Source organism: Crocuta crocuta, unplaced genomic scaffold (genome assembly GCF_008692635.1).
Source record: "Crocuta crocuta isolate KB4526 unplaced genomic scaffold, BGI_CrCroc_1.0 scaffold197, whole genome shotgun sequence".
Classification (NCBI taxonomy): Eukaryota; Metazoa; Chordata; class Mammalia; order Carnivora; family Hyaenidae; genus Crocuta; species Crocuta crocuta.
The window spans coordinates 3,343,686-3,370,306 of NW_027532002.1; the positions used below are offsets into that span (position 1 = coordinate 3,343,686).

The following is a 26,621-nucleotide window of genomic DNA, read 5'->3' on the forward strand; positions in this document are numbered from 1 at the left end:
TTTTGCAGAGGGGCTCCTGAGTGGCTCAGTTGGTTAAGTGTCCAACTTCGGCTCAGGTCATGATCTCACGGTTCCTAGGTTCAAGCCCCACGTCAGGCTCTGTGCTGACAGCTAGCTCAGAGCCTGGAGCCTGCTTCGGATTCTGTATCTCCCTCTTTCTTTGACCCTCCCCTGCTCACGCTGCCTCTCTCTCTCTCTCTCCTCTCTCTCTCTCAGAAAGAAATAAAACATTAAAAGAAAAAAAAAAGAAATTTTGCAGAGGGGCACTTGGGTGGCTCAGTCAGTTAAGCACCTGACTCTTGATTTCAGCTCAGGCTATAATCTCATGTGCTCTGTGCTGGATGTGGAGCCTGCTTAAGATTCTCTCTCTCCTTCTCCCTCTGCCCCTTCCCCTACTTGCACTCTGTTGAACACACACTCTCTCTCTCAAAAACTAAATGAATGAGTGAATGAATAGATTTTGTAGGTATAATTAACATTCTTAATCAGTTTGGCTTTGAGTTATTAAAAAGGGAGATTATTCTGAGTGGGCCTCACCTAATAGATTTAAGGGCCTGACCTTCATAAAGGTCTGTAGGTCAGAGAGATGCTCTCCTGCTGGCATTAAAGAAGCAAGCTATTCCACAGCTGCAAGAAACTGAATTCTACTAACAATAACATGAGGTTAGAAGATGACCTTGAGCCTCAGATGAGACCCCAGCCCTGGCTGACCTTAAATGCAGACTTGTGAGACCCAACTATGCCATGCCCAGAATCCTAACCCATGGAAACTATGAGACAATAAAGAGTGTTAGTTTAGGCCACTAAGCTTGTCATTGCTTGTTATGCACAAACAGAAAATTCATAGACTATGCATCAGCAGCTGAATGGAAAGAACATCTGTGCTCTAATACTGCTGTCAGCCCCACACCTGATTGAGGTATTTGTATTTGATACAACAGGGAGACCAGGGCCACCAAGTTCCTCCACCAGAGTGAAAACATCCTCAACTTGCCCACTTTAGAAAAGTGAAAACTGATGCACCCAAGCCAGGAGCAATCCTTGGAAATCTAATCTTCTAACTTAAAGGCAACCACAAACTCTTCACTTGAAGTACCTTCCAAAATCCTACAGAATTTAAAAAACAGAGGCCCTGAATAAATGGATTGGGACAAATTTGAAAGTTGATCTCTGTTTCATGTTTTCTTACTAGTTTTAACAACTAAAACAGATTTTTGTAAAGTATGATTTTAATGTTAACAAGATTTTTTTTTTGAACATATAGGGTCATTTTTATTTAGATGCCAAAATAGCCTGGTTTATATTATGGGAAGCCAATCTATGAAATCTAACATTTTATACATCTTTTTTCACTTAGAGAAAAAGGGGAAAAAAATAAACCCCTCTAGTTCTTTTGTTATGTTTTTTTTTTTTCTTTTTAAAAACCTGTAAACAACCCCCACTCAATTTATGGGACTGAGTAGATAAATTTAGTCATACTGCATAAGTTAAAATACATATGCAAGGATTCCATTAATCTAACAACTTTCATCAAGGAACATATCAGAAATTCTCTTAAGCTCAAAATCATGGTAAAAATAAACAGTGGCAACTGGAACTGAGTAGCTCAATGGTGGGCTATCTTTCAGAGCACTACAATTTCCCAAGATGTTGAACTGATAGGTTAGCATCTCAGCATTCAAACTACTAGAAGTAAAGTGGAGGCTTTCGTCTAAACACACATATACAGTTACATAGAGGCTGGCTCTAGAAGGATCCCCAAGAATCTGGTAAATGGTTGTCTCCATGAAAGGGTATCAGGTGGCTGAAGTCCAAAGTGGGAGAAAGCCTTACTTTGACTACAGATGCTTTGTGTAGTTTTAATTGTATGAATGCATTCTCAATTAAAAATATAAAATATTTTATGAAAGCAGGCACACACATACAAGAGATCAAACTCATCTAAGCTGTCGCACTGGGACACTGCTGCAGTATAAACAAGTCACAGATACTAAAGAGAAAAAATGTTATGTTAGGGGTTCCCAAAAAATGTCAGGTAGTAAAAAAAAAGCCACCACCTCCTAAGCCATGTGTTGTTTTCAATCACCACCCCAAAACTTCTCTACCCACATATCTCCTTTGAAATTGTGGGTCCTGGGGCTCTTGGGTGGCTCAGTTGGTTAAGCTTCCGACTTCAGCTCAGGTCATGATCTCATGTTCTACGGTTCGATCCCCATGTCGGGCTCTACGCTGACAGCTCAGATCCTGGAGCCTGCTTCAGATTCTGTGTCTCCCTCTCTCTCTGCCCATCCCCCACTGGCTCTCTGTCTCTGTCTCTCAAAATAAAATAAAGACATTAAAAAATTTTATTTTTTAAATTGTGTGTCCAGGTGCGCCTGGGTGGCTCAGTCGGTTAAGTGTCCGACCTCAGCTCAGGTCATGATCTCATGGTTCGTGGGGTCGAGCCCCGCATTGGGTTCCGTGCTGACAGTTCAGAGCCTGGAGTCTGCTTCAGATTCTGTGTCACTCTCTCTCTCTGCTCCTCCCCTGTGCATGCTCACTCTTGCTCTCAAAAATAAATGAAATTGTGGGTCCACCCATGCTATAAAAGCCCATGGAGAGAGAAGGGGTGTGGCAAGGCAAATACTGAAGCTAGCAACTTTCTCTCTCCTTTATTTCTAGAGCCCTTCTAATTCTTTGGGTCTCTCCTCCTTCCTTCTTATCTCACAGGCCTGTGATACCAGGAAGAACAGAGCATTTGGAGTCACTCCCCTTCCCTACCTTTAGCAACTGTGGGATCTTCAAAAACAGCACCTCATATCCCTAAGCAAAGTTTCCCCATCTGTTAAGTCAGAATAATAATAAGCATTCCCTCAAGGCTAAATATAACAATATCTATAAAAACCTAAACATTGGAATTTGTCTTTTCTTCCAAAATATTCTGACTGAAGTTCACACTATAGTTTAAATGACCACTAGAGCATTAACCTGAAGGCAGCTCATTCCTTATTCAGGATGTAAAACCTGGGGCAAACTGCATCTGGGTGAATCACATATAATACCTACCAAAGAATTTGATCATGTCTTTTAAAAAGTGGAAGACAGAGGTTGAGGAAAGAGCCACTCTTGTTTGGGCAACAATCAATGCACCCTTAGGATTGCCAAAAGAACTTTGATTAAAAGCAAACAACTCGATTTGCGCATGGCTAACAGCCTTTCCATCTTAAAATGTTTAAACAATAGGACAATTTACTCTGTCAACATAGGGAGTATGATTATTTTTAAATAAGCCTTTTTAAAAAAATGTTCATTCCTATTATATGGTAAGTGCCTGCCTCCCCTCAAACAGCCACAAGCAGTATGGTCATCTTCCAGGTCACTCTCCAAACAACACTGAGAAGAGGCCTCTTATTCATGACCTTGAATTGTATAAAGACAATGTATTGTTAATAACGTTCAATCTTTTACCAGTATTCATAGTTCCCTTCTACTTTGGTCAGTAATTGGTTTATATAAATGAGCCCAATCCCCTTTAAATTCTCCAGGTATGCTGTGCTCTCTTAATTTTTACTTATCCGAGCCCAAGATGATTGGACTAATTTTAGAAATTAGTATGCAAATATTTACATTTTGCCTCTTGCATTTCAGGAGACATCATGGGATATTTTTTAAATCAAATATAAAAGTTAAAAAATGTAACCCATGGGATCACAACCCATAGTAAGTAAGACAAAGCACAGAGAAATCAAAGACAAGAGAAGATTGTGGAAAATAAATTCCACTTGACAAATGAAAGACTATTTTCTTATATCTTTCATCAAAGTATTGCAGACAATTAATATTTCATGCTCTATATGAAGAAAGAGGATGGAATTTGACCTATAAATGTTGGAAACACACCTTATTCATTTATGATCCACTAATAACAAACATATATTCAGATAACAAATACATTATTGTTCATGAAAGAACCCCAAATTAAAAGGCGATTCTTAGTCCAAGTAAATACAGAAATGCTGCCAACACCGTCTGTTTGTCTCTCAATGACCTCATTTGTTTTCATCAAACAATATTGAGTTTTTTCAAATTAGATTAATCTTTGCCCTGTTGTTAGGCTATTTGGATAAAAATGTATAACCACTTTAACATAAAATAATCTCAGAAGTATACTGAAATACTTGCTTGAGAAGAACTATTTATAACTTACTTACTTTTTTGTTTTTAAAGGATATTTGGGCTTCATAATAGTTAAAAAATAATTTGGTAAGCAATTTCATCCAATAAATACCCAACATGTAGATCAGTAAATACTTGTTGAATGAATGAATGAATAAATGAATGAATGAAACACAAGCAATCTGACTGAAACAAATAAGAACACAAATGCATGCATGCATATATATATATACACATAACAATCTTTCTAAGAATTCTTTGTAAATAGGAATTTTCATATTTCTGTCATCAAGCACATCTACACTACAACTTCATTTTCAATATCAACGTCTTTTTCGGAGGAAAATAACTAGAAGTTATAATAGGATTCTATTACATCTTTATCTGATTCTTCCTCTCTCCTCCAAACAATCAACAAATAAAGAAAAACTTGTTTCAGATTTGTTTTAATTCGGTAGGTCTAAAGGAAAGCCCAGAAACTTTACCAAGCTTTCCCTTCAACAGCCCTCTTTGGATGGGTTAAACTCCTTGTCCATGAAAGCAAGTTTCCCCTTCTGGAAAGCTTTCTGGAACACTCCCCAGTCCCTTACCCACAGGCTGTCTTCCTTCCCTTTCCCTTTGCACTCAGGCAGCTCTTCCCTAAAAAACATCCTGCCCCCCCACCCCCCAGTGGGTATTCTTCTGCCCCTCCACAGAGCAAGCTCTCTAAGAACATGGACACCCTCTGGCTAAGCTTTAAGTCACTAACACCTTGGCAAATAAATAATTTAACTTCTCTGGGCCCTTAGTTACCTCACACGTAAAATGAAAAAGGTAGAAATTACCTCACTCTTATAAGGACTCAGTACTGAGCATAAGTAAGGACTATGTGGTGAGCATAAACCAACTAAACTAGTATCCTGCACTTGGGAACAGTCCCTTCGGGGCTACTACTGTGAAGATAATAGTGAGGATGGGGTCTTAAAATCAATCAGACAACTCACATCTCACTATTCACAGGGCTTCAAGGATATTAACTGGAAAGGCAAATATCCACCGCCCTCACACGCATCTGAGTCAGACCTCTTGGGAGATACAAACAGGCTCCACTTTCAATGACACCAGAAGGTGATCGGTGTATAGAAGATCTTGTTTTCCTGTAGGAACAATGTCATCATGAATTTGTGTTCCTGATCAGCAGCCTACCCTCAAGCAAAGAATGGGAATAGCTCATAAAGATCCTTAAAGAATGGACACAGTCATAAAGACCAAGATGCAATAAGTATAAACATCGTAATTATTTAAGGTATTGGAATTAGGCCTCATGTAATCATAAATAAACTATGAACACTGATTATAGAAGTGGCCCAAATATAGGCCAGTACATACAGAATAAAACGTAAGTATAGGGGTGCCTGGGTGGCTTTGTCAGTTAAGCGCTGGACTCTTGGTTTCAGCTCAGGTCAGTATCTCACAGTTCATGAGTTGGAGCCCCAGCTCATGCTCTGTGCTGACAACATGGAGCCTGCTGGGGATTCTCTGCCTCCTTCTCTCTCTATCCCTCTCCAACTTGCTTCCTCACTCTCTTTCAAAATAAATAAATAAAAAGGAAATAAGAGGCAAGTTAAATATTTCCTCCTTTCTTTATTGAGTCTCTATTCTAAATCTCGTCAATTCAAAACTGCAGTTTGCCAACATTGGGCGAAATTCTATGAAAATAGTATCATTCAAGTGTTAACTTGTTAAATTAAGTTGTTAAGTTAACTGTCAGTGCTTTCTAGACTACATTGAAAAGCAGGAAAGCAACTGATGGTCCTCAGCTAGGTTCTTTAAAAGGCACCTGCTACCATTTCTCACTGAACCACAGAAAGGGGAAGGAAAATATCCCCTGTACTATGGGGGTGAGTCAAGAACAGGGAAGAAGTTGGGTAAGAGTGTCCATGTAGCAGTCTAAATTGGGAATCGGAAAAATGGGCAGTGGTGAGTTTTTAAGGTGAAGGCAGCTGATACCTCTAAATGCTGCCAGGTATCACACTAACTCTCCCACCTCTCATCTATCACCTTTTAGAAAGAAAGGACCTAAAAACTGTGAGTGGAATAGGAAAGGAGACCAGCCTTGCCTTTTTTGAAGGCCAGTGAGTAATTTTCTTTTCAACTGAACATTTGCACACCTCTCCCCATGGCACATAGATTTCCAGGTTTCTATCCTTAAGAAACATACACATCAGGGCACAACAGTCAATGCAAGTTGGTTCCCTTCATGCCAAAAAACTGAAAATCTGAACATCTATCAGTGGAGAGAAGTTAAATAAATTACTGTACATGTATGCTATGAAATCCATAAATGATTAGAAAGCATGAATTAGCATGGGAAAATTCCTAAGGTCTACTGTTGTTGAAATTTTTTTTAAAGTAAAATGTAAAAGATTATGCACCACTTAATTCCATTTATGTAAAAATAAAACCACACATATAAAACTACATATATATATGTATATGTACATATGTGTGAATAAATATGTAATAAACTAAAAAATGCCTGAGAAAGATCCAATAAATTGATGATAGTTATTATTCCTGAGAAGAGTGGATGTTTCTAGTTCAAATAGGACTTTTTTCCCTTTTAATTTTCGTACAATAATGTATTAATGCAAATTGAACTAAAGTTAAAATTATACAATTATTCTCAAAAGGGAAAGAGAAAGAGAGAAAAGTCCAAAGAGAAAACAGATAGTCCCAACAAATGATGGTAGGTTGTTAACCAATTCTTGGGGATCAAGCTCCCCCTCATTTATTACACCACTGAATAACTGGGAAAGAGTTTTGATATGCATTCTCTAGCACTTCAACATTTTGGTTACATTTTCTTGGTCATTAATCTATTTGGCTTCATCTCTTATGCCATAATTGTAGTAATATAAAATTTCCAAATAAGAGGAGTACATAGAGTCAGAGAAACAAGATGGCCTCACAGCTACAGAGGGCAAAGAGATTTTTCACCCCAAAGATACACTGATTGAAGTAGATATTAACCAACAGTTTCTACTAAACACATGGTTCACATTCCCTCATCAAGAAGGCCCACCTCTGTCTTCCTGTCCATTCTTTATCTGGTAGCAGTGGTTCTCAAGCCTCAGCCCCCATGAGATACCCAGTGGAGACCTAGAAATGCAGAATCAGGGACCCAGATATAACAGGCCTACAAGCTTAATGGTGAGACCGTAGTCTGTTCCCCATCTCCATCATTTACTAGCTCTGTGACCTTGGACAAGTCACTAAACATCTCAGTGCTACCATTTTTTTTCATCTTTAAGATGGGGTTATGATAGTACCTGTGGAAGACTTAATGCCTGGCGCTGAGTAAGGATTACCTATGGTAGCTGCTGCTATTTGAATAAAGAGAAAGATGATCTTAGTTACTATTATTATTACAGGGCAAGGCCCAGGAATTTACATGTAACAGGTGACCTTGTAGTCCATTGCATTTTGAGAATCGCTACTTACACTCATGATTCCCTCAGGTAAGAGAAAGGACAGATAAAAAACAACACTCAATGGGAAGTCAAAGCAACTATCAAGCTTTCACTATTGCTTCACCCAGTTAGCAATGCTAGACTTCACCTTTCTGCATACCTGCTGGTAGAAAGGCTCTTCTAGAAGGGCTGGCTGCCTCTGCTGGGAAGCCTGGTAGATACACCCTCCACTTATCCCATCAGGTGGACTACATGCTGTACTCACCTCTACAAGAAACCTGACTTCACTGTGGCCTAAATTATCTGATGAGCAACTTTAGAATGAGTATAAGGTGGTATCCTTGAGTGTAAATGCCTTTCAAAACACAGAGGAATAAAGTTCATCAGCTCTCTGCTGACCATGTGTTAACTGATCCAAAACCAGAGGCTCCATTTCTTTGCTGAGAAAAACTAATTGCATATTATTCCCTGATCTGATCAAAATTATTTGACCCTGAGGCAATCTTGCCTCATTCTGCTCCAAAATCAAGTATTATCGGCAAAATTCTCATTAATACGATTCCTCACTGAATCACTCTCTTTGAGTAAGAAAAGTCAAAACCCTCAGTGTTAGCATGAGGATGCTGCTTTGAAGAGGACTTCTGAGAAACACAGCTAGTTTGTTGTTATTATTGTTTTTCCTGCTGCGTAAAAGGAAGGGTGCCAAAGGGTTAAGGAGAGGTCCAACCAGATTTCTTTGGATGCCAAATCCAGAGTGGTCTGGGGCTTCACACTGACTTCTCCCTACCCAGGTTAATGCTCTTCTTGATTCTCTCTTTCCAGTCATTTTTATTTCACTGTGCGTGCTCTTTGGCTTCAGCTGTTTGTCTTTCACCCTCCCCAGTGCCCCAATCTAAGATACAACCTCGATGCCCAGAAATGAAGAATGCCCCAGTGAATGTTGATAATCTTCCCACAATAGAATCTTATGTACCCATCAAGGGCAATATTTCCAAGTTAGCTGAAAAGATTTTATGCCCTGATGTTAAGTGGAAATCTTTTTTTTTTTTAATAATGTGCCATAAGTAGTAAGACATTAGCTAGATAAACACTTTTACACAGGGAAAAAATATGGAGATATACTAAATATTAACAATCGTAACTCTGGGTGATGGGATTATAAGTAAATTTATTTTCTGCTTTCCTACACTTTAGACTATTTTTCAAAGCTTCCTCTATGAGCATATGTTACTATTGTGATCAGAAACACATAAATAAATCAGTAGCTAAGAGCGAATACAATTGTGTCTCTTAAAATCCATGAGACAAATACTGTGCGATGGAGTAGAAATAAAGAAAATGAAGGGGTGTCTCTAACATCCACCTCCTGAGCTTGAGAATTCTGATGTGTTCAAGAGTCTCTCTCATAAAGGACCACCTCTGGGCAGGTTGGGGATTTTGACCTCCCCCAAAAGGCTGACACTACTAACAGAAAGAGATTTCAGGATGCTGGATGCTGAATTCCCGGGTCTATTCTTGGGCCCAGTTTAATTTGAAGAACTTTATCTTCTTAAGCTCAAAAAGAGCATTCCAGAAATGGATTTGTCTTAGGTATCTCTTTCCCTGGGGAAAGTCGGATAATCAGAGGGAAAGATGACCATAAAGGAAACAGCAGGACAATCAGGAAAGACGGTCACACACTACAAGAACAGAAAGTTCCCTTCTGTGTCAGTTAATGGGGAAGCAAACCCAAAGCCTTGGGCACGTTCCCTTGACACACGGTGTTTCCATCCTGTGGAACCTACCCGGCCTCTCATTGGCAAGGCAGCCTTACTAATCACTGAAAGATGCAGATGGCAAATAAGCAGTTTAAAAAATAAAGGAACAGAGAAGCTTCTTTAAGGTGAAACAACAGCAACTTGGACACACACTGAGCTCGCTAATGTGCTTTTCACTAGAATCACTGTATCTGACCATCTGCTTGGGAGATTCCTAATAAATTACCATTTCAGGTCTCACATTGATAGCTCTCAGAAGTCAAATGTGTAAAACATCTGACTCCCAACTTGTAAGAAGGAGGCAAAAAGTAAATGGTTGATGAAGAAGGCTCTGAAAAAATATTATCCCAGCCCACTCACCCCTGCTCCAAAAAGCTTCTATTTTTAATAAAAATATTAAAAAATAATACTTTATAGTCCAGCCCACCAAGGTTTTGAAGAGCACCTACTATACTTAAATTAACTGAGAAATACTTACACGTTAGGCCCTGTGCTAAGTGTTCTGAATGGACCTTCCCATTCAAATGCCTCCAACACAATTATTATCCGCATTATATAGAATCGGGAACTGGGAGAGAGATTCCATATCTCTACCTCCTTAAGTAGAGTTGTTGCTGTATTCTTTCCCTGGGGCTACCGTAATAAATTACCACAACCTTGGTTGCTTCAAACAACAGACACTTACTCTTTCACAGCTCTGGAGACCAGGAGTCCAAAATCAGGGTGTTGGCAGGGCCGTGTTCCCTGTAAAGGCTTTGGGAAGAGCCCCTCCTTGCTTTCTCCCGCCTCCTACGGTCTCTAGGTGCTCCTTTGCTTGTTGTGGTAAAACTCTAACCTCTATCTCTGTTTGGTTCGATTTTGCTTTCTAAGATTTTAATTTTTTAACTCAATAGTTTACTACAATAACTATAGTTATTAACACACAATTGGGCATTAAATCTTGAAATGTGGATTTTACATAATAGTGTCTTTTAAAAAGTTCACAGGATCTTTGCTGAATATTGAGACTCATGGGTTGTCATTAAAAATGGGCTTCAGAGGGGGGCCTGCATGGCTCAGTCAGTTAGGTGTCCGAGTTTGGCTCAGGTCATGATCTCACAGTTCGTGGGGTCGACCCCCATGTCGGGTTCTGTGCTGACAGCTCGGAGCCTGGAGCCTGCTTTGGATTCTGTGTCTCCCTCTCTCTCTGCNACAGAGCAGAGGTATTTATATCTGCCTCTCACATAATATGGTTGTCTTCTCTGTGTGTCTGTCTGTCTCCACTTCCTGATATAAAGACACTCATCATATTGGATGTGGGGCCACCCTCAGCCAGTATGACCTTACCTTACCTAATTATACTTCCAAAGATCCTATTTCCAGATAAGGTCACATACTGAGGTTCCCAATGGACATGAACTTTGGTAAACACTCCACACCCTGGGGCCGCTGGCCTCTGGCATTGCAGTGTAACTCCAGAGCCCACATCCTGAGCTGTGATGCTGTTGGTACCTCCTGCAGGCCCCACTCTGTCAGAGCATCACCCAGCTCGCGACCCCAAGGACTTACTGAATGCAAACAAGGTCATGAAGGAGGAAAAGCACATCCGGGAAGAACCTGTGTGGACTTCTGTGTGCCATAGAAACATAGACGAATGAGGGCTGGGGGCCATAAGCACAGGCAGTATGTGAACAGGTGGGGAGGAGAGACCTGAGCCAAGACCACGCGGCCACAGCAGGAACAGCAATGTTCAAGAGAGGGTGTGTGCCCTGGAGGGCCGTGGAAAATGAGGTTGGAATCAGGACATGACAGAGAGGCTTCAAAGGCAAGGGGAGCACTACTGATTCATTTTTGAAGTTAAGAAAAAATGAATAGGGACCAAAATGATAAAATTCCGGCTTACTCCTTGGGCAGAGGAAGGCAGGGCAAGCATACAGCCCGGAAAAAACGGAAAAACCGCTGAAACTTCTTGACAAAAGACATCATGCGCATGCGCACGTGCATACCCACATACATCAGCATCGTGATTGCGGCTTCTCTGTCACACTTCAGCCACTTGCCTTAGAAAGGAAACCACATATGCAGATGGCCACTATTCTTTCTTCACTCCATTAGGAGAGTCCCTACTACTACCAACCTCCCCAAACTCACACACACATGCACACACATTCACTTCCCTCCCAACACCCACTTGCACCCCAGCCAAGAGCTAAGTGAAGAGGAAGGTGAGAAAAAGAGAAATAAAAATGCCCGCAGCGACAGCCAGAAGAGAAGGCGGCCAAGACATAAATCACCTTTGCACCGCTCACAACAGGCTCCCCTCTGCTTGATGGCCAGGGCACAGTCTCTCGACAGCACTGGGCACTTCTCTCTCTTACAGGTCACTTCCTTGTTCTAGGCAAAAAGAGACAAGAGACATTTGAAAGCAACTTCAAACAGAATCCCCAGAAGCCTGACACAGGTTTCTCTAGCCTCCCTCTTCCTATCTTCCCTTTATCTTGGCAAGAACACTCGGGAAAGCAAGTAGGATTTTGCTCTCTCTGGAACAGAAATATTCATCCAGAAACACAGAACTTTTAGATGAAGGGCACACGAGAAGGGATGAAAAGTCCCTTCTTCAGAAACCAACATAACCCAGATAACCGAACGCCGAGAGAAAAGTGTTGTCCTGCTCTGTTCTAAGGTTTCTCTTTAGTACACACTATAGGAACGATAATATTTGTGTAAATCATATTTTGCCCATTGGGCTACCTGGGCCAGGACTGCATCGTGAGAACAAAAATATTTGCACACAGCCGTCCAACAATTCTTAATAGTACAGTGCATTAAAATGCAGCAATCTAAAGTTCCAACTCAAATAATGACAAAGTTGAGTATTGAATCAGCTCAGCTCGAGAAAAAATAATATTCCCCACGCCAAGCAGAGACACAGGCGTCAGTGTTTTATAGCCATGGGACAGCTGCATTATATTAGCACGTATGCTAATGAAGTGTGGTGAGCATTTGCATCTTCAGTTTTATCCTGACAGGTTAGCTGTTAAAATGTCTCAGAGAAGATCCAAACATGATGTATATGCCTGTTTATACACAGACTGGAAACACGTGCACCGAAAATACTATGTCACAAAACTTAACAAGATTTGAACTGCAATAAGTGTCTTCTAGATGCTAGGTGCTGTGGCTTTCGTTCCTCCTTAACTTCTGTGAGATGAGCAGTATTCACATCCTCAGTGGATAAACAAGAAAACTGCTGCTCAGAGAAGGTATATGACCTGAGGAATCCATTCTTGTTCCCCCCTTGGTAGTGTCCCTTCACGGAGCTAACCTCATTCACTCCTACAATCTGTGGTCCTCATCCTTTGCTGCAAACCAGGGCGCTTGTGTGGTTCTTAACAAAGGCGGCACTGTCTCCCACCCCCTGGGGCTCAGATCTGATTGATCTGAGGACCAAACCTAGGTGCTTTCCCAAGCTCCCCAGGGGATTCCAATGTGCAGTCTGGGCTGAGAACCGCTAATCTGCAGAGCGCATTCTTGTCCCCAGTGAGGCTGAGACGGGTTCAGGAACTGTAAGCAGTCCCTTAAGTGATGGTAGACCTACAAGCTGTCACAGCTCCCAGCCCTGCAAAGCTCCTTCCCTCCCCGTCTCCTTCATAATGATGGTTGCATCAAGACTCACTGTAAGTCACAGCCCTCCGATTGATTCTCATAATTTTTCTCATGTTACAAACATAATACATAGCACAGGCACAAATCAAATTTAAGAGGTATATTTTAAAATATTAATAGTGCCCCTCCACTACCACTAAAGTCATTATGAGCAATGATCAGGTATATATGCTGCTATATATGCTGCCTGGCATTATTAACAGTGACTTCATTTGGCAAAGTGCAGGTCCTGCAAGCTATAGTTTGATACTGACCCCACCCCCACCCCAAGACATCTGTGAAGTGAACACACTTTCTAAAGAGAACTTCTGTTAGCACAGCTTCTGCAAAGCTGGCTGCAGCTTTAGGAAAGGGCCACCCCCAAGTGCATCTCCTCTCTGGAGGGAAAAATCCTCAGACATGGGAAGTTCAAGCTCTAAGGACAATCAGAACGGGTATAAGTCACAGTTCAGGGTCTGATAAATAGACACACACTTTCTTAAGTATAGGAACACTTTGCTAAATTAGAAACCTGGGAGCCAGTCAAAATCCATAACAGGATCCCAAGATTCATAATAAATAGCTTGTAATTACAGTCCAGCTCAAAAGTCATTCCAACCAGATGGTTTGTAGCTGCACATCTGGAATTTTTTTTGTTCTCTCTCTCTACCCCTCTCTCTCTCCATCCTTCTCTCTCTCTCTCTCTCTCTCTCAAACACACACACACACACACACACACACACACACCCCAAACCTAAATTTTAGCTGTACATTTAGTGCAGGATTTCCCCCTTTCTAATGACATTTGGAGTTTTGTCATATTCTACCAAGCTGCCGTATCTGATCATTTCCCTGGGGTCTGGTTGACAAGGATATGAAGTGCATGCTTAGAATCACAGGCCCTCGAAGAAAGTAAGGAAAACTACAGAGAATTGCTAGTGAGAGGCCAATTCCTCTGTCTCCTTAATTGAGTCCAGCAGCTACAGAGTGAATTTAAGCGCAGGTTAAATAAGACCACTCGCTCTGCTGTCACTGATTTTGCCAGGAGACAAGAACACTGGGCTGGGGGTGGTGGCTCCGGTGAGAAGCGGCACGATGTCATGCCTGCGGGAGCCCATCTCTGCTGGCCTCCTCATCCCCAGGCTTGCCGAGTGTCCTCTGCTCTGATGCCAGGTTATGGCTCATTTGGCTCACTTCTTCACTCAAGAAACCTTTCTGATGCTGATTCATACTTACCAAACACGTTCTATGTACAGGGCTCTGTGCTAAGACTTTTATATGCATCCTTTCACCAAAAAACTTCCACATCACCCCCATTTTACAGATGAGGAACCAAGGTTAAGGAATTTGCCCAGGGGCCCACAAAAGGCAGATTTGGAATGCCAGCAGAGGTCTGTCTGACTCCAAAGACAAACATTTAAAAATGTTGCACTTCGCTACTTCCAGGCACTCAGGATACAGACAAGAACAAAACAATGTCCTGGCCCAGAAGCCCCAGGGGAGACTGGTGCTTTCGCTGTGGTTCCACACTAGTGAAATGAGCTAACAGCAGCAGGATAACTCCACAGAGCTTTGTCATCACCAACCACGGGAAGGTTACAAACACCAGCTGTTTTCTGGTAATGAGGATAATTATACCTTTCTGGATACTGATAGGTAGCTGTGCCTATATACCTCTGAAAGCCAGATTGGCATCCTCAAACAAACTTTCCAGAGATTCCAGCTTGGGCTCTCCAAATCTAAGCAACAGATATAGCAGTAGAAAAGCATTGCAGGAAAATGTCAGAACACTCTAAAAAACAGAGCTAGCCAGTGTTTAAGAGTAATAAGCCTTATCACATTTTTCATGCTCTGTCTCTGTCTCCCGGTGTTTATCACTTTTTAGGGTCAGCCAGCCTGTGATTTACCTGTTGTCAAAGGTATCTGCGTTACTGTCTCCTTTCCAAAACACCAAATATATCAAAACCCAAAACATAGCCTCTGGAGGCACATGAAATGAAGTGCCAACATGCAAAAATAAAAGGGGGGGGGGCATAGGGAGTAAAAAAGAAAAAGTCTACATGGCTGGCAACAAAGCTCTATAAGGATGTGAGCCAAACCACAGCTCCAGCCACAGCCAAGTTCAAACAGGAGTCCCGCAGCCAGCCTGTTGTGTCTGAAGTCTGCCACTAGATGGTAGCACAGAGTTCCCTGGGCTTAGGAATTGGGACCAGGAGACCTGCTAGTGGCTCCTGAACATTTTTTAGCGTCTGGTGTTGAGGGAAATGATCTCCCACTGAAGGGGAGTAGTAGTGGAGTTATAGAGAAGACAGAGGATCATCACTGTGAGATTTTCCTGTTTGCTTTCTGCAGCTAGAAAAAAAGTTTTTTCACATGCTTTTGTTCTACTTCAAGCCAATGTCTTGATTGTTTTTTCTAAGATTCTTCCAGGACCAGTCCTATTATGAAATATGGAAAGTATTACCTGACCTTTCATTTATATTTTTAAAATAATAATAAAATAGAAATCTGGAGAGGTAAGCACAGCAGCTAACATGATGAGCCTGATCAGGGAGAAAGGTCAGCAGGCAGATACTCTATATTTAGACTCTGAAACAGTATCTCAAATCTCTTGAAATAAGAATAAAAACAAAAATACCTGGTGCCTTGCCTGCTGAGACTTTATAGCCATATTAGGAAGGCGGCAGACCACACGAGTCTCTTCCTAGAAGATGGCATTACTTCCCTTCAATCCTTGTCTCTTATGAAAGCAAACCCTGCCTTACAGGCAAACAGCTGTCATTTGGCAAACTAGCAAATCTAAGTGCCAGATCCTTTTTCAGAAAATCAAGAAGGCTGTGAAGTTGTGATACTTTTTTCTGCCCAAATGAACAACACTCAATATGTCAATGAAGCCCACAGGTCAGGGAGTATCATAGAGCAGATGAAGAGGTAACAGTGGCTGTCTTTCTTAAATGAGAAGCCCTGAAGACTATCCCATCCTCCTACGTATATGCAACCCCCCCCAACCCCCATCACAGCAGTCTTATTTGAGGAGGAGCTTATAGGACTTTGTGGCCCTGAAGAATCTCCCTACCAAAATGCAAACATCTATGGGGGTGGACCCATATTAACCCTGACTAGTCTGTTCCCTTCATCATCAGCTACCGTCGAGAGATGGAAACCCAGAATGACAACTCTGACAAGTAAAGGAACAGTGAAGTTCTAGGGCAGCCAAGTTCTAGGGAGACCTGAAACGTGTGCCATGGTCCTCAATGCTGTTGGAGTGAGAAGCCACACTACCAGCTTCCTCTATTCTCCAGAAACTTATATAGTGTTGGAGGAAACAAGATGTCAGACATTAGGAGATCGCACAAAAGCTGCAGTGTAACTTCTGTCACCGAGCGGGAATTCCACCTTGACTCAAAAAGCCATCGTGGGCGGTGAGCATAGATAGAACATTCTGACCCTTAATTGAATTATTTTTATCTGAGAATTTATTTGAAGCGCACACATGATGGTGTTTCGCTAATTGAGAGTCTCAAGATTGCTCACGGAGGAATTTGGTTTTGGGAATACAAATATCTTATGTCAAGTTTCCCAAGGAGGAAGGTGATCCGACATCAGCACATGTATTCTCCGTGGAATTTCTAGTCTCCCCATGCGTGAAGTTAAAGAGGTCAACTTTTCCTTGAAGTCCCCCATTGTAACCCAATTCCAGCCCCAAAAGACCCAAAGGGAACTTTATGGTACCTTTGAACACAGGTCACAATTTCTCCTAGGCAATATTATAAAACTTCTCATAAACAGAAGAATAATACTTCAAGTTTACATAGCGCTTTTCTTCTGAAGAGCTCAGCAGACATTATTTCATTAATCCTCACAGGTTTCTTAAGATTTGCAGATGGGGGAATGGAACACAATGCAGTTAAGTGTCTCAGGTCCCTCAAAGAGCTAGCTAGCAGTGGACCTGGGAACACAGCCTGGCTCCCAGGCCTGGATTAAGGGGCCAGCCAGGGAGGGTAGTTGCTAAGGCACAGCATTAAAATTTATGGGTGTATCATATTAGAATTAGGTTAGCTCCTCCACGACTGTAGAGATTTTAGGAAAAGATTAGTCTGTAGCTGAGCTAGTCTGGAAATCTTCCGGAGAGAGGCCACCTGGGTCCGACACTCAAGCTCTCCTGCCCTTTTATAAGACAACCCATCAAAGGTGCCATACAAGGGCTGCACTGGGACTTGGGCAAACGGACCGGACTGCAGAATGGCATGGCTCTAGAATGCAGAGATGTAGGCAAAGGCTGAAAGAAAAGACCCAGAGTGGGCAGGTTCCATTGCTTGTCAGTGGTTTTGACAAGTGGGACATAAACTACAGGGATTCTCTGGAACACACGGTCAGGGGAAATCCTTTGCAAAGGAGCAAGAGCACTCACAGAGGAGACAACACGAGTTTGTACCTGCTCCAGCCCGTCTCCTTCGGACAAAATCTGTTCTTAATCTCTGAGACAATAATCACCGGGAGGGTGGGGGGAACTGAGATAGTTCAGTGGTTGCCAGTGGCAATATTAAATTTGATTGATGATTTATTGTTTTAATTAAGCTTTTACTTGCTTGCCCTTTATAACTGATAGTACAATTGACTTCCCCATAATTCTTGCACAGAATGAGCTGGAAGGAAAAAAAGGGGGTGGGGGGAGTCTGGTCCACTACAAAGCCTTTAGCGTACACGCATGAGTCTCTGAGCCAGCTCAATGAAAGTAGGAAAAAAAAATGGAGAGAGAAAAAAATTAACAAAACCATTTCTAAGGTGAAGAAAGGGCATTTAGTAAGGAAAATGACTCAAACTTCCCAGCCAAGAGAATGTTTCCCAAGATCTCTTTTCTTTCCTAGTTGAGTGAGGTCAGCACAAGCGGTGGGAGGTGTCTGAGGTCGGTAGGAAAGGTGGCAGGTATCAATGGCCCTTGCTTTTAATGTAAATTAGCATTTCTAGACCTCTCTGAAACCCCAACCTCCACCACTCTGTGGACATCCACTTGACAGCCAAAGCAAGAGAGCTGATCCATTGCTAACCAAACAATGAAGTGGCATATAGTTTTCTTGGTCGGGTGCTGAACTCTTAAGCATAAGAGTACCTGGCATTTATCGAAAATCTATCATTTGCCAGACTATCCTGAACACGTTTTGTGTATTATGTCCTTTTTAGCCTTTGCAACAAATCTCAGGAAGGCACCGACTTACCCCTATTTTTTGGATAAGAAAACTGAGGCACAGGGAGTTTAAATGGCTTCCCCGGGTTTACACAGCTAGTCAGGGCAGAGATATAATGTGAGGACTCACTGATACTGGTGTCGGTGAATAAATAAAAATGCTACACAGTTTGGTTCAAAGGCTAAAGTGAGCTATCTCTTCCTTGCAGCTAGGAATTTAAATGTTTGCCTTTGTTAAGCACTCCTCATTTTCAGACCATTATAAACCTTAGTGGTTTATGATTTCATTTTGAACACATGAGTAAAAATAGTGCATTTTAAGACATATTAAGTCTTTGGCTTAAAACTCAAAACAAGTCTCAATCTCCGAGGGCCTGGTCCTTTGCAAGACAGATTAGAACCTGGATCAGAAGCCTCCAGGCCCTGTCATTGCTTCCTCGATTTGAGTAGGAGGGAGTCTCTCCCAGGAGGCTGGCAGCATTCGGAGGCCACGCTTTTGGAGTCTTAAGGCACAAATACCTTGCAAGAACATATTTTTGGAGACTTCATGTGCAAGCACCTCGCAAGGACAACACAATTCACCGCACTACATCTGGGAGTGTTATTCTTTCTTCCTCCCGTCTAGGCTCAGCAAGGCTTTCCCCTGGAGACCTGGACGCTGGCAAATGCGGTCTTCCCCAGCCCAGCTAATAGTGCAAACTCTGAACAAAGCTGCCCTTGAAGCTCAGCCATTTAAAAGACTTTATGAAGCCCACCGGGGCCCCCCGATTATTTTGCAACAAGTCATATCCCATGAAGAAATTCACTTCTCTGCAACACAAAACAGAGGGAGATTAAAGAAAAAGGCAGGAGGGGTGGGGGTGGGGGTTGGAGAAAAGAAGTAAGACCCCCCGCTGTTCTGTCTGGCCAGAATTGTGTCTTTTAGTACCCATATCCTCTACAAAGACGAGTTTTGATGATATATGGCCCTAATATATCACTAAATGACAGTGCTCTCCTGATATTGTACCTTGAAAATATGACACGTGCCAGAAGAAGCAATGGGGGATTAATAAGAAGGTCTTTTTATATTTAACTTACCTAACATTTCAATTCTTTTTTAATGGGCTTTCGTTTGTTGGAAGGGATTGTTTTGGGTTCTAATGCTGTTTAAGGATTTAGGTCTGGTGTTGTTGTTTTTTTTCTTTTTTCCTTTTCAAGGAACTCTCAGAACAAAGAAACACAGGCCATTAGAATGTCCCGACTACTCAAGCACAGCTCTGATTTAAAACAGGGCAGTGCCAAACAGCTCCTCATTCTGTTTAATCATATTTTGAAATGGAACCAAAACATTAGAGATGGCAGAACACAAAAGAAATAACCACCAAATAAAAATAGTAGCCCAAAGAAAGTAGCACTGCCTGGTTTTTATTACACTGTGTGTCGTATATGCGAGGGGTCTGCTGGCAGCACCACGTTCGTGGAACTGTAATGGATGGGCCACAAAGCAGCTAGCGACTCTGCACATCGGCCCCTGCCACAGGCACGGCTCTGACGGCTCCAGCCCTCGGAAGCAGAATGGAAAACCAGAAGATGGGCTGTGTCCCCTTTTGCCAGGAGACAGAAGCCAAGTATGTGAAGTGAGAGGAATAAATGTGGGCATCCTTCCTTAATTTTGCCCAAATTCTCAAGCCCGCTCCTCTCTCCTCCCCAGCCGACCAAAAGGGAATCAAACAGCTGGGATGTGGGACGGAGCCGGTGCAACAGAGAAAATGTCTACAGATTCCTGACCAGGGGTGAGAGGGGATGGAGTCCTTCAAAGTAACGCAGCCTCAAGCACAAGTGGTCCAGCTGTTGTCCCCAGCACCTCTGTTGATGTTACTTTGCTGTGCACCCTTCAGCACATGAAGAATAATGAATCTGCTTCTTCCTCCACCCGAAAAAAAAAAAAAAGAGAGAGAGAGAAAGGGGAGATAAAAGTCTATGAACATTTGTATGCATTTCTGGTGAGTACTTTTACTCTCCAGATGATGGGAGGCCAACTCTAACCACCAGCAACATCTACGACGCAAAGGGCAGAAGCCACACTTCCTCCCCTCTGGGGGACGGCAGGGAGGGTGCCCACCAGTTTGGCAGGGATATTGGAGAGACCAGGTTGTGAAGGAGTTAAACGTAATAATAGTTTCTGCAGGAAAGGTTGCAATGTGATGTCCAGGAAAAATAGGTGGAGAGAGGATCATGGCAGTGCCTTTTCTGACCCACCACCATGTAAAAGCCAGGCTCCCTGGCTAGACAAGAAGGCTGAGAAGTCAACAGACCCTATTCATTATGCACATAGATAACTCTCTGCCAAGAATGGAAATGTCCAAAGCATGGAAACGGAGTATCTTAGATCCCTCTGGTGTCCTGCCGGGATGGCTGGGGGTGGCAAACCACTTCCTCATGTGGCCAGCCCTGAGGGGTGTCCCCCCTCATCAGTGCATGCCGCTTCCTGCATCTCCCACAGTGGGTGGGACTCACCAGGTCCTCACATGCCCCTCACTCCTGTGGGTCAACAAGGAGCCACGGAGCAGATTTTTCACAGAGCAGAACAGAGGCGTTCTCTCAGGTTGCCTGTGAAAGCTTGCGCACTGTTGGGAGCTACAAAAATACCTGCTCTTGACAAGTCAATGGAGCTGACATCACAGGGAACAGGCGGGGCGGAGGGGCTGCTCCCAGTCCATCTGTCATCTTGACAAAGTAACTTTCTGGTCACTAGTGAGACACTTTTAAAGACATCTGCACAATTGACCCTGACCACCAGCAATCACAGAGGCTTTCAAAGGGACCCCTGGGATGGCAGGCTTTAGAGCTGATTCCTACCGTCCTGCCTCCGGGTAACAGTACAGGCGGTGTGATGCATCAGGTGCTGGAAAGATCCCTGCTCCCGGCTCATCCCCCCATCGACAGCGACTACAGACGGTGTCCAGTTAGCCTGCGGAGCATCAGGCTGGGGAGCGAAGGAAAGCAGGGGCCCTCTGGCTGGCTGGAACTGGAAAAGCCAGCCCCAGAAGGCATTCCCACATGAAGGCAGTTCTGTGAGCTAAGGTTGGTCTGACTCATTCACCAGGGCCATTAGCAGCGTGTTCTCTTTACCAAGGCTTTCCCAAGGGCCACATGCAGATGTCAGGAAGAACTGAAGAGGCCACAGATTTATTTCATAGGTTTAGAATGTAGTTTTAATCTACTAGCTTTCATTTTCAAATTTATCAAACAATCAACAAATGCAAATTTTGCATATAATCCACATCAGATTAAGGTGTTACAAAGAAATGACTAGGTACCCACCAAACATTGCATAAACTTGCTGCTAAAGGGATTCACAACATGTGCCCCATTTTTTTACTGTTCATTTCTTTTTGAGAGAGAGAGAGAGAGAGAGAGAGAGAGAACAAGCAGGGCAGGGGCAGAGAAAGAGAGACAGAACATCCAAAGTAGGCTCTGTACTGTCAGCAGAGAGCCTGACATGGGCCTCAAACTCACAAACCATGAAATCATGACCTGAGTTGAAGTTGGAAGCGTAACTGACTGAACCACCCAGGAGCCTCATGCCCCATTTTTAAAAACAAGGGGTCAACCCTTATTACCATTAATAGTTGATTTTTAAAAGAGTTTCACTATAAAACAGCTTATTGAAGTCTTTAACATCTAAAATGAGATAAAACTGTCAACAGGAAAACAAATGGTCTTTAGGAAATGTGACATCTTGGTTATAAACCTGTATTTTTCTGCGGGTTAAACATTTGCACTGCAGAATTCAAAACTATCTGACTAAAAATCCGTGTCTGGTTAGTAAATATTTTTTGAGCCCCTGCTGTCGGCCAGGCACTGTGCCAGGTTTTGCTGGGAACAAAAATATGAATCAGATACATCTTCTGCCCTAGAAGAGCTTACAGTCCAAGAGGGAGAGGGGCCAGAGCACAAAGGCAGCAAAAGCACCTCATTTGTTGCAACACAAGCGGCCCATGGTGCTATTTAGGAGTTCAGAGGAGGGAAAGGTCAATTTCAACCGAAGTCCACTGCCACAAACTCCCTGAGATCATCCAGCTCATCTTGGTTCCTTAGCTACTATGTGGGCCACTGAAGGAGACTAGAAGGTTTTGTTATACAATTATCTCATTGAGACATAATTTGACCTACATGTGTCAGCACCTTGAGATGTGACAACCCACAAAAGGAATCTCCTTCGATGAGGACATCCCAGCACGTTCCAACTTACGTACGGCAACATGGCTCAGCATGGTGAGCCCTGGAAGGGGCTGTTGTATGCGTATCATGGGAAAATATTTTGTGCCATGCTGTTCGTGCTCTATGAAATTTTAAGATTTAACACACTTGGCTGGTCTTGCATCTATAAAATGTTTTAGGTAAAATATAAAATACCAACATACCGAATTTCAATTTAAATTCCAAAAATAAAACTTATAATGCTACCAAGTATGGGCAGTAACATATGTTCTAAGAAATAGTTTTCTATGGGAAAGATTTTGTTTTAGAATTATCATTGCCTATTCTAAATTTTAGTCTGATTATGTTATTGTTCACTGGACACAACTTTCCATCTTTCCGTGCATTTCCCCACCATCAGATTTGATACGCAAAGTAATGTGAACTATGAAAAAGCCAAGTCATCATTACAGAAAAAGCAGAATTTACAGTAGATATGAAATTGCATAATTTAATTGTAGGGCTTGGGATTAGCTAGATCTTCAAATTATTGAATCAAAAAATTAAACACAAATAGCACAGACTCATTTATCCAACAGATAAGGACTGTCTAGGGCCCTGGGGGTACAGAATGAATGTCAGAGCCCACATCCTCACAGAGCTCATATTCTAGTTGGGAGACCCACAGGAAGCAAATATCTGCCAGATAATAGGCACTGACAAGGACTTTAGAGACAATGAAGCAGGACAAGGGCACAGAATGACCATGTGTACTGGGGAGAGAGGTCAGAAAGACCCTCAAACAAGGAACCATTTACTCAGAGACCAGTGTGAGGAGATGAGACTACGTAATATATTGAATAAGTGTGTTCCAGAAAGAACAAATACCTTTGTTGAGGCGGTGCTGGGTATCACATGTGCCGGGAGCCGAGGATGGAGTACAGTGAGGGGAAGGGAACGCCAGAGTCAGCATCACATCAAGAGCCAGATCACATGGGGCCTCGCAGACCGCAGCTTTACTTTGGACTGGGTTGTGAGTGAGATGAGAAGCCACTGGAGGCTTTTTCATAAATAAGCGAAATAATTGGATATGTACTTTTAAATGGTCACTAGTTGATAATACATTGTCCAGAGGCAAAAGCGATCATGGAGGTAGTTAGAAATTCTCAGATATATTTTCAAGGATTTGCTGTTAAGATCTGCTAATAGGTGGCATGTAGGGTGTAAGAGAAAGAAGAATCCAAAACCCCATGGCTGCTGGCTGGAAAAGACTAGATTTGGGGTACAGGTGGGAAGAAGATCTCTGTCTGGGCCATTTCCAGTTGGAGATGCTTCCTAGACATCCATGTGCACATTTGGATAGGAGACTGCACTTGAAGGGTGAGAGAGCTGGTAACATAAATGCGGGAACTTTCAGTGCATGGATGGTTTTTAAGCCATGAATCTCTATAAAGTCACGTAGAAGAAAAAATGTAAACGGAGAAAGCATCTTAATTGGATCTTGGGGCCTTCCAATGCCTAATGTTTGAGAAGAGATGAAAGACCCAGAAAAAAAAAAAAAGGTCTAAGAAAGAGTAGCCAAATAAAGAAAATCCTTATAAATCCATCATACAAATGCTAAGAGAATACTATACACATAAGTGCTTACACACACACACCCCTATACCAAAATCACTGCTCAGATGATCACATTAATCCACCGACCACCAGAGGTCACCTTCTCTCAGCACCTGCCGCCATGCCAGATACCTAGAGACCAAGATATTTCAGGATGGAACTGTCTCTGTCAGTCATTTGAGGCTCACAGAGATATTGTCTTAGCCACTGCTGGGCGCTCCTTGTCCCTATTGCCAATAACCACCATGCCTGCCAAGCTACATAGCAGAGGGAAGAGATGCAGTTTAGGAAAATTCTGCCTTGCTAGAAGAGCTGAGAATGCCAGGGAAAAATTCTAGAACGAATAGCCCCAATAGTCTGGCTCAGACCCACCAGACCCTAGTAACTAAAGGTTAGTTGAGTATTAAGGAAGAGTTTTCAATTTCTGATCCCAACAAATGTGGCTCTAAGCTGAGAGGGTGATCTCATCTACAGCAGGGTAACTAGGATAGAGGGATCTAGGGGAGAGGCCTGCACTCACAGGCAGCCACTGGCCAAGAAACAGGGAAGCCAACACCCCACAACCACTTTGGGGCTCACTCTAGAAGTGAGCAAGAGGCAGAGAGGCCAGCGAAGAAGCTAGAGCTAAAGATATGTTGCAACTCTGGGATGTGTACTCCTCTCTGTCCTTTCAACAAAGAATTTCCTTCCCACATATTGGAAGGCTGTTAAAGTTCCCCTGGGCATTCTCTTCACCAGGCCAAACTGCATCAGCCAATCGTCGTTAGCAGAAAGTATTTACTAACCCCCCACCTGAGCAGTAGGCACTGCTCTAAGCTAGCCCTTTCGTTCTTCCTAGCTATCCTTTTCTTGACCCCTTGGTCCTTATCACAAATGGCCTACCTTCTGGACTTCCACCGGCTCTTGCAACTCCACCTATGCCAGAGAGCTCCCCACTGGACACTCCATCCCTCAAATGTTTGGCCGCCATGGTGTTGAGTGTAAGAGGAACAACCACCCCGCTGTAATTCTCTGTTTGTACATTTCATTATCAGGCTGAAACTGAGCATTAGAAACTGAAACTGAGAAAAACAAGACAGAAAACTTGAGGAGCGGTGACATCATGGAAATGCTGAGCTAATAACAGGGAAAGAAAATAACATGGTAAAAATAATAAAGATGGAGATGATAAAGGTGAAACGCTGGAAGAGTGGAATGCCAAGCCAATTTTTTTTAAAAAAAATTTTAAGGATTCTCATTAAAAGTATGGGAAATAGTTTAGCAACATGACCAGAATCATGTGAAGGCAACATCTTGACTTTACATTCTCCTTGATTAAGGAAAGGAAAATGTGAGCAGAAATGCAGTGGCATAAAGAGAAAGGAACTAAAATTTCCCAGAATGGTTCTGTTGTGGATGAGGAAGGTACCTGCTGGATGGAAATTGTTAGCAGAAGGAAACAGCTTCTATTATGGAGGTTTGGGAATGGAAGGGCTGGGGTGGCTCTAAACCCCACCTCACCTGGCCCTCAACTCGTTATCGATTGCCTGTTTCCTCCAGATGCTGCAGGATCCCAGCAAATCAGTCTGAAAATCCTGGCTGTTTTGTCAAATTGCCACATCTAGCTGGCTCATGCTGAAGAAGCAACAAACATACGTCACATCAGCTTCATCGTGCAGCTGCTGCCCATCACAGAGAGAGCACAGAAAACAGAGTGTATCCCTGTGAGAATCACCACACGAACAGGCTGGCGGTGGCCCAGAGTCAGCCTGTCCCACCCAAAGGCACCAGTCAGGGCTCTACCTAACTAGACCACGAGGACTGTTAAAAACCTAATCCCTGGGGAAGTTATTTGCTGGGTCTCACTCACCCCCGCGGGGTGCTTTCTCAATCCTTGTGGTCAGGGAACATTCTCTGATAGATAACTCAGTGGAGTCTACCCGGGATGGCCCAGGATTCCGGTACTCGAATCTCAGTCCCAACTCTCACTCATTTGCAGGGTGAGCTTGGTCTTGCTTCACTTTTTGAGCCTTAATGATCTCACCTGTGAAATAGGTTTCTTGAGGAAACTTGCCCTACCTCACAGTGTGGCCTTGAGGAAAATGAAGTTCAGGCTACCCCCTATTTATGAACACAGTATTTATTCATAAAAGTGTTGTGAAGAGGTGCTATTCTGGATGCTTTCAGTGGGATTGAGAAGTCAGTCACTATTCCTGCCCTGAAGAAGCTTGAGGTCCAGCAGGAGAGATGGCCATGAAAAAAATTAACAAAACTTCAGAGTAGGCAGGAGTAAGGGTTATTATATAAGTAATCAACACAAGTCTTCAAAGAGCAAATGACTCATTCTGATCAGGTGACAAGATCAGGCTTAAGAGATGAAAGTACATGAAGAGAAAAAGAGGTACTTCAGTAAACACCATTAACGTGCAAGACAATTGTGTGAAAGCCCCACAAAAATAATATTCTATAAATGAGAGATGACCTACTGTTAAGCTTTGTACCAAAAAGAGAATTTCAATTGTACCTATCCCCTATTTAACGTGTTGTTTATTGAGGAATTTACCTATATTCATGTTTAGTGTTTATATCTATACATCCTTCCTGTTCCATTAACCTCAGTTTGGAAGAGTTTTTCAAAACTTGGTCCTTGCATAGAGTCAGTGGAAG

At 42.7% G+C, this 26,621-nt stretch overlaps 1 protein-coding gene across 2 annotated transcripts in view; it reads right to left on the reverse strand.

The window, feature by feature from the left end:
* Positions 1-26,621, reverse strand: part of BMPER (BMP binding endothelial regulator) — a 250,362-nt gene that overhangs the window by 209,206 nt on the left and 14,535 nt on the right. For both annotated transcript variants that reach the window (XM_077775354.1, XM_077775353.1), the window contains exon 3: positions 11,638-11,737. In XM_077775354.1, the coding sequence (XP_077631480.1) occupies positions 11,638-11,737 (100 nt within the window). The remainder of the gene's footprint in view (positions 1-11,637; positions 11,738-26,621) is intronic.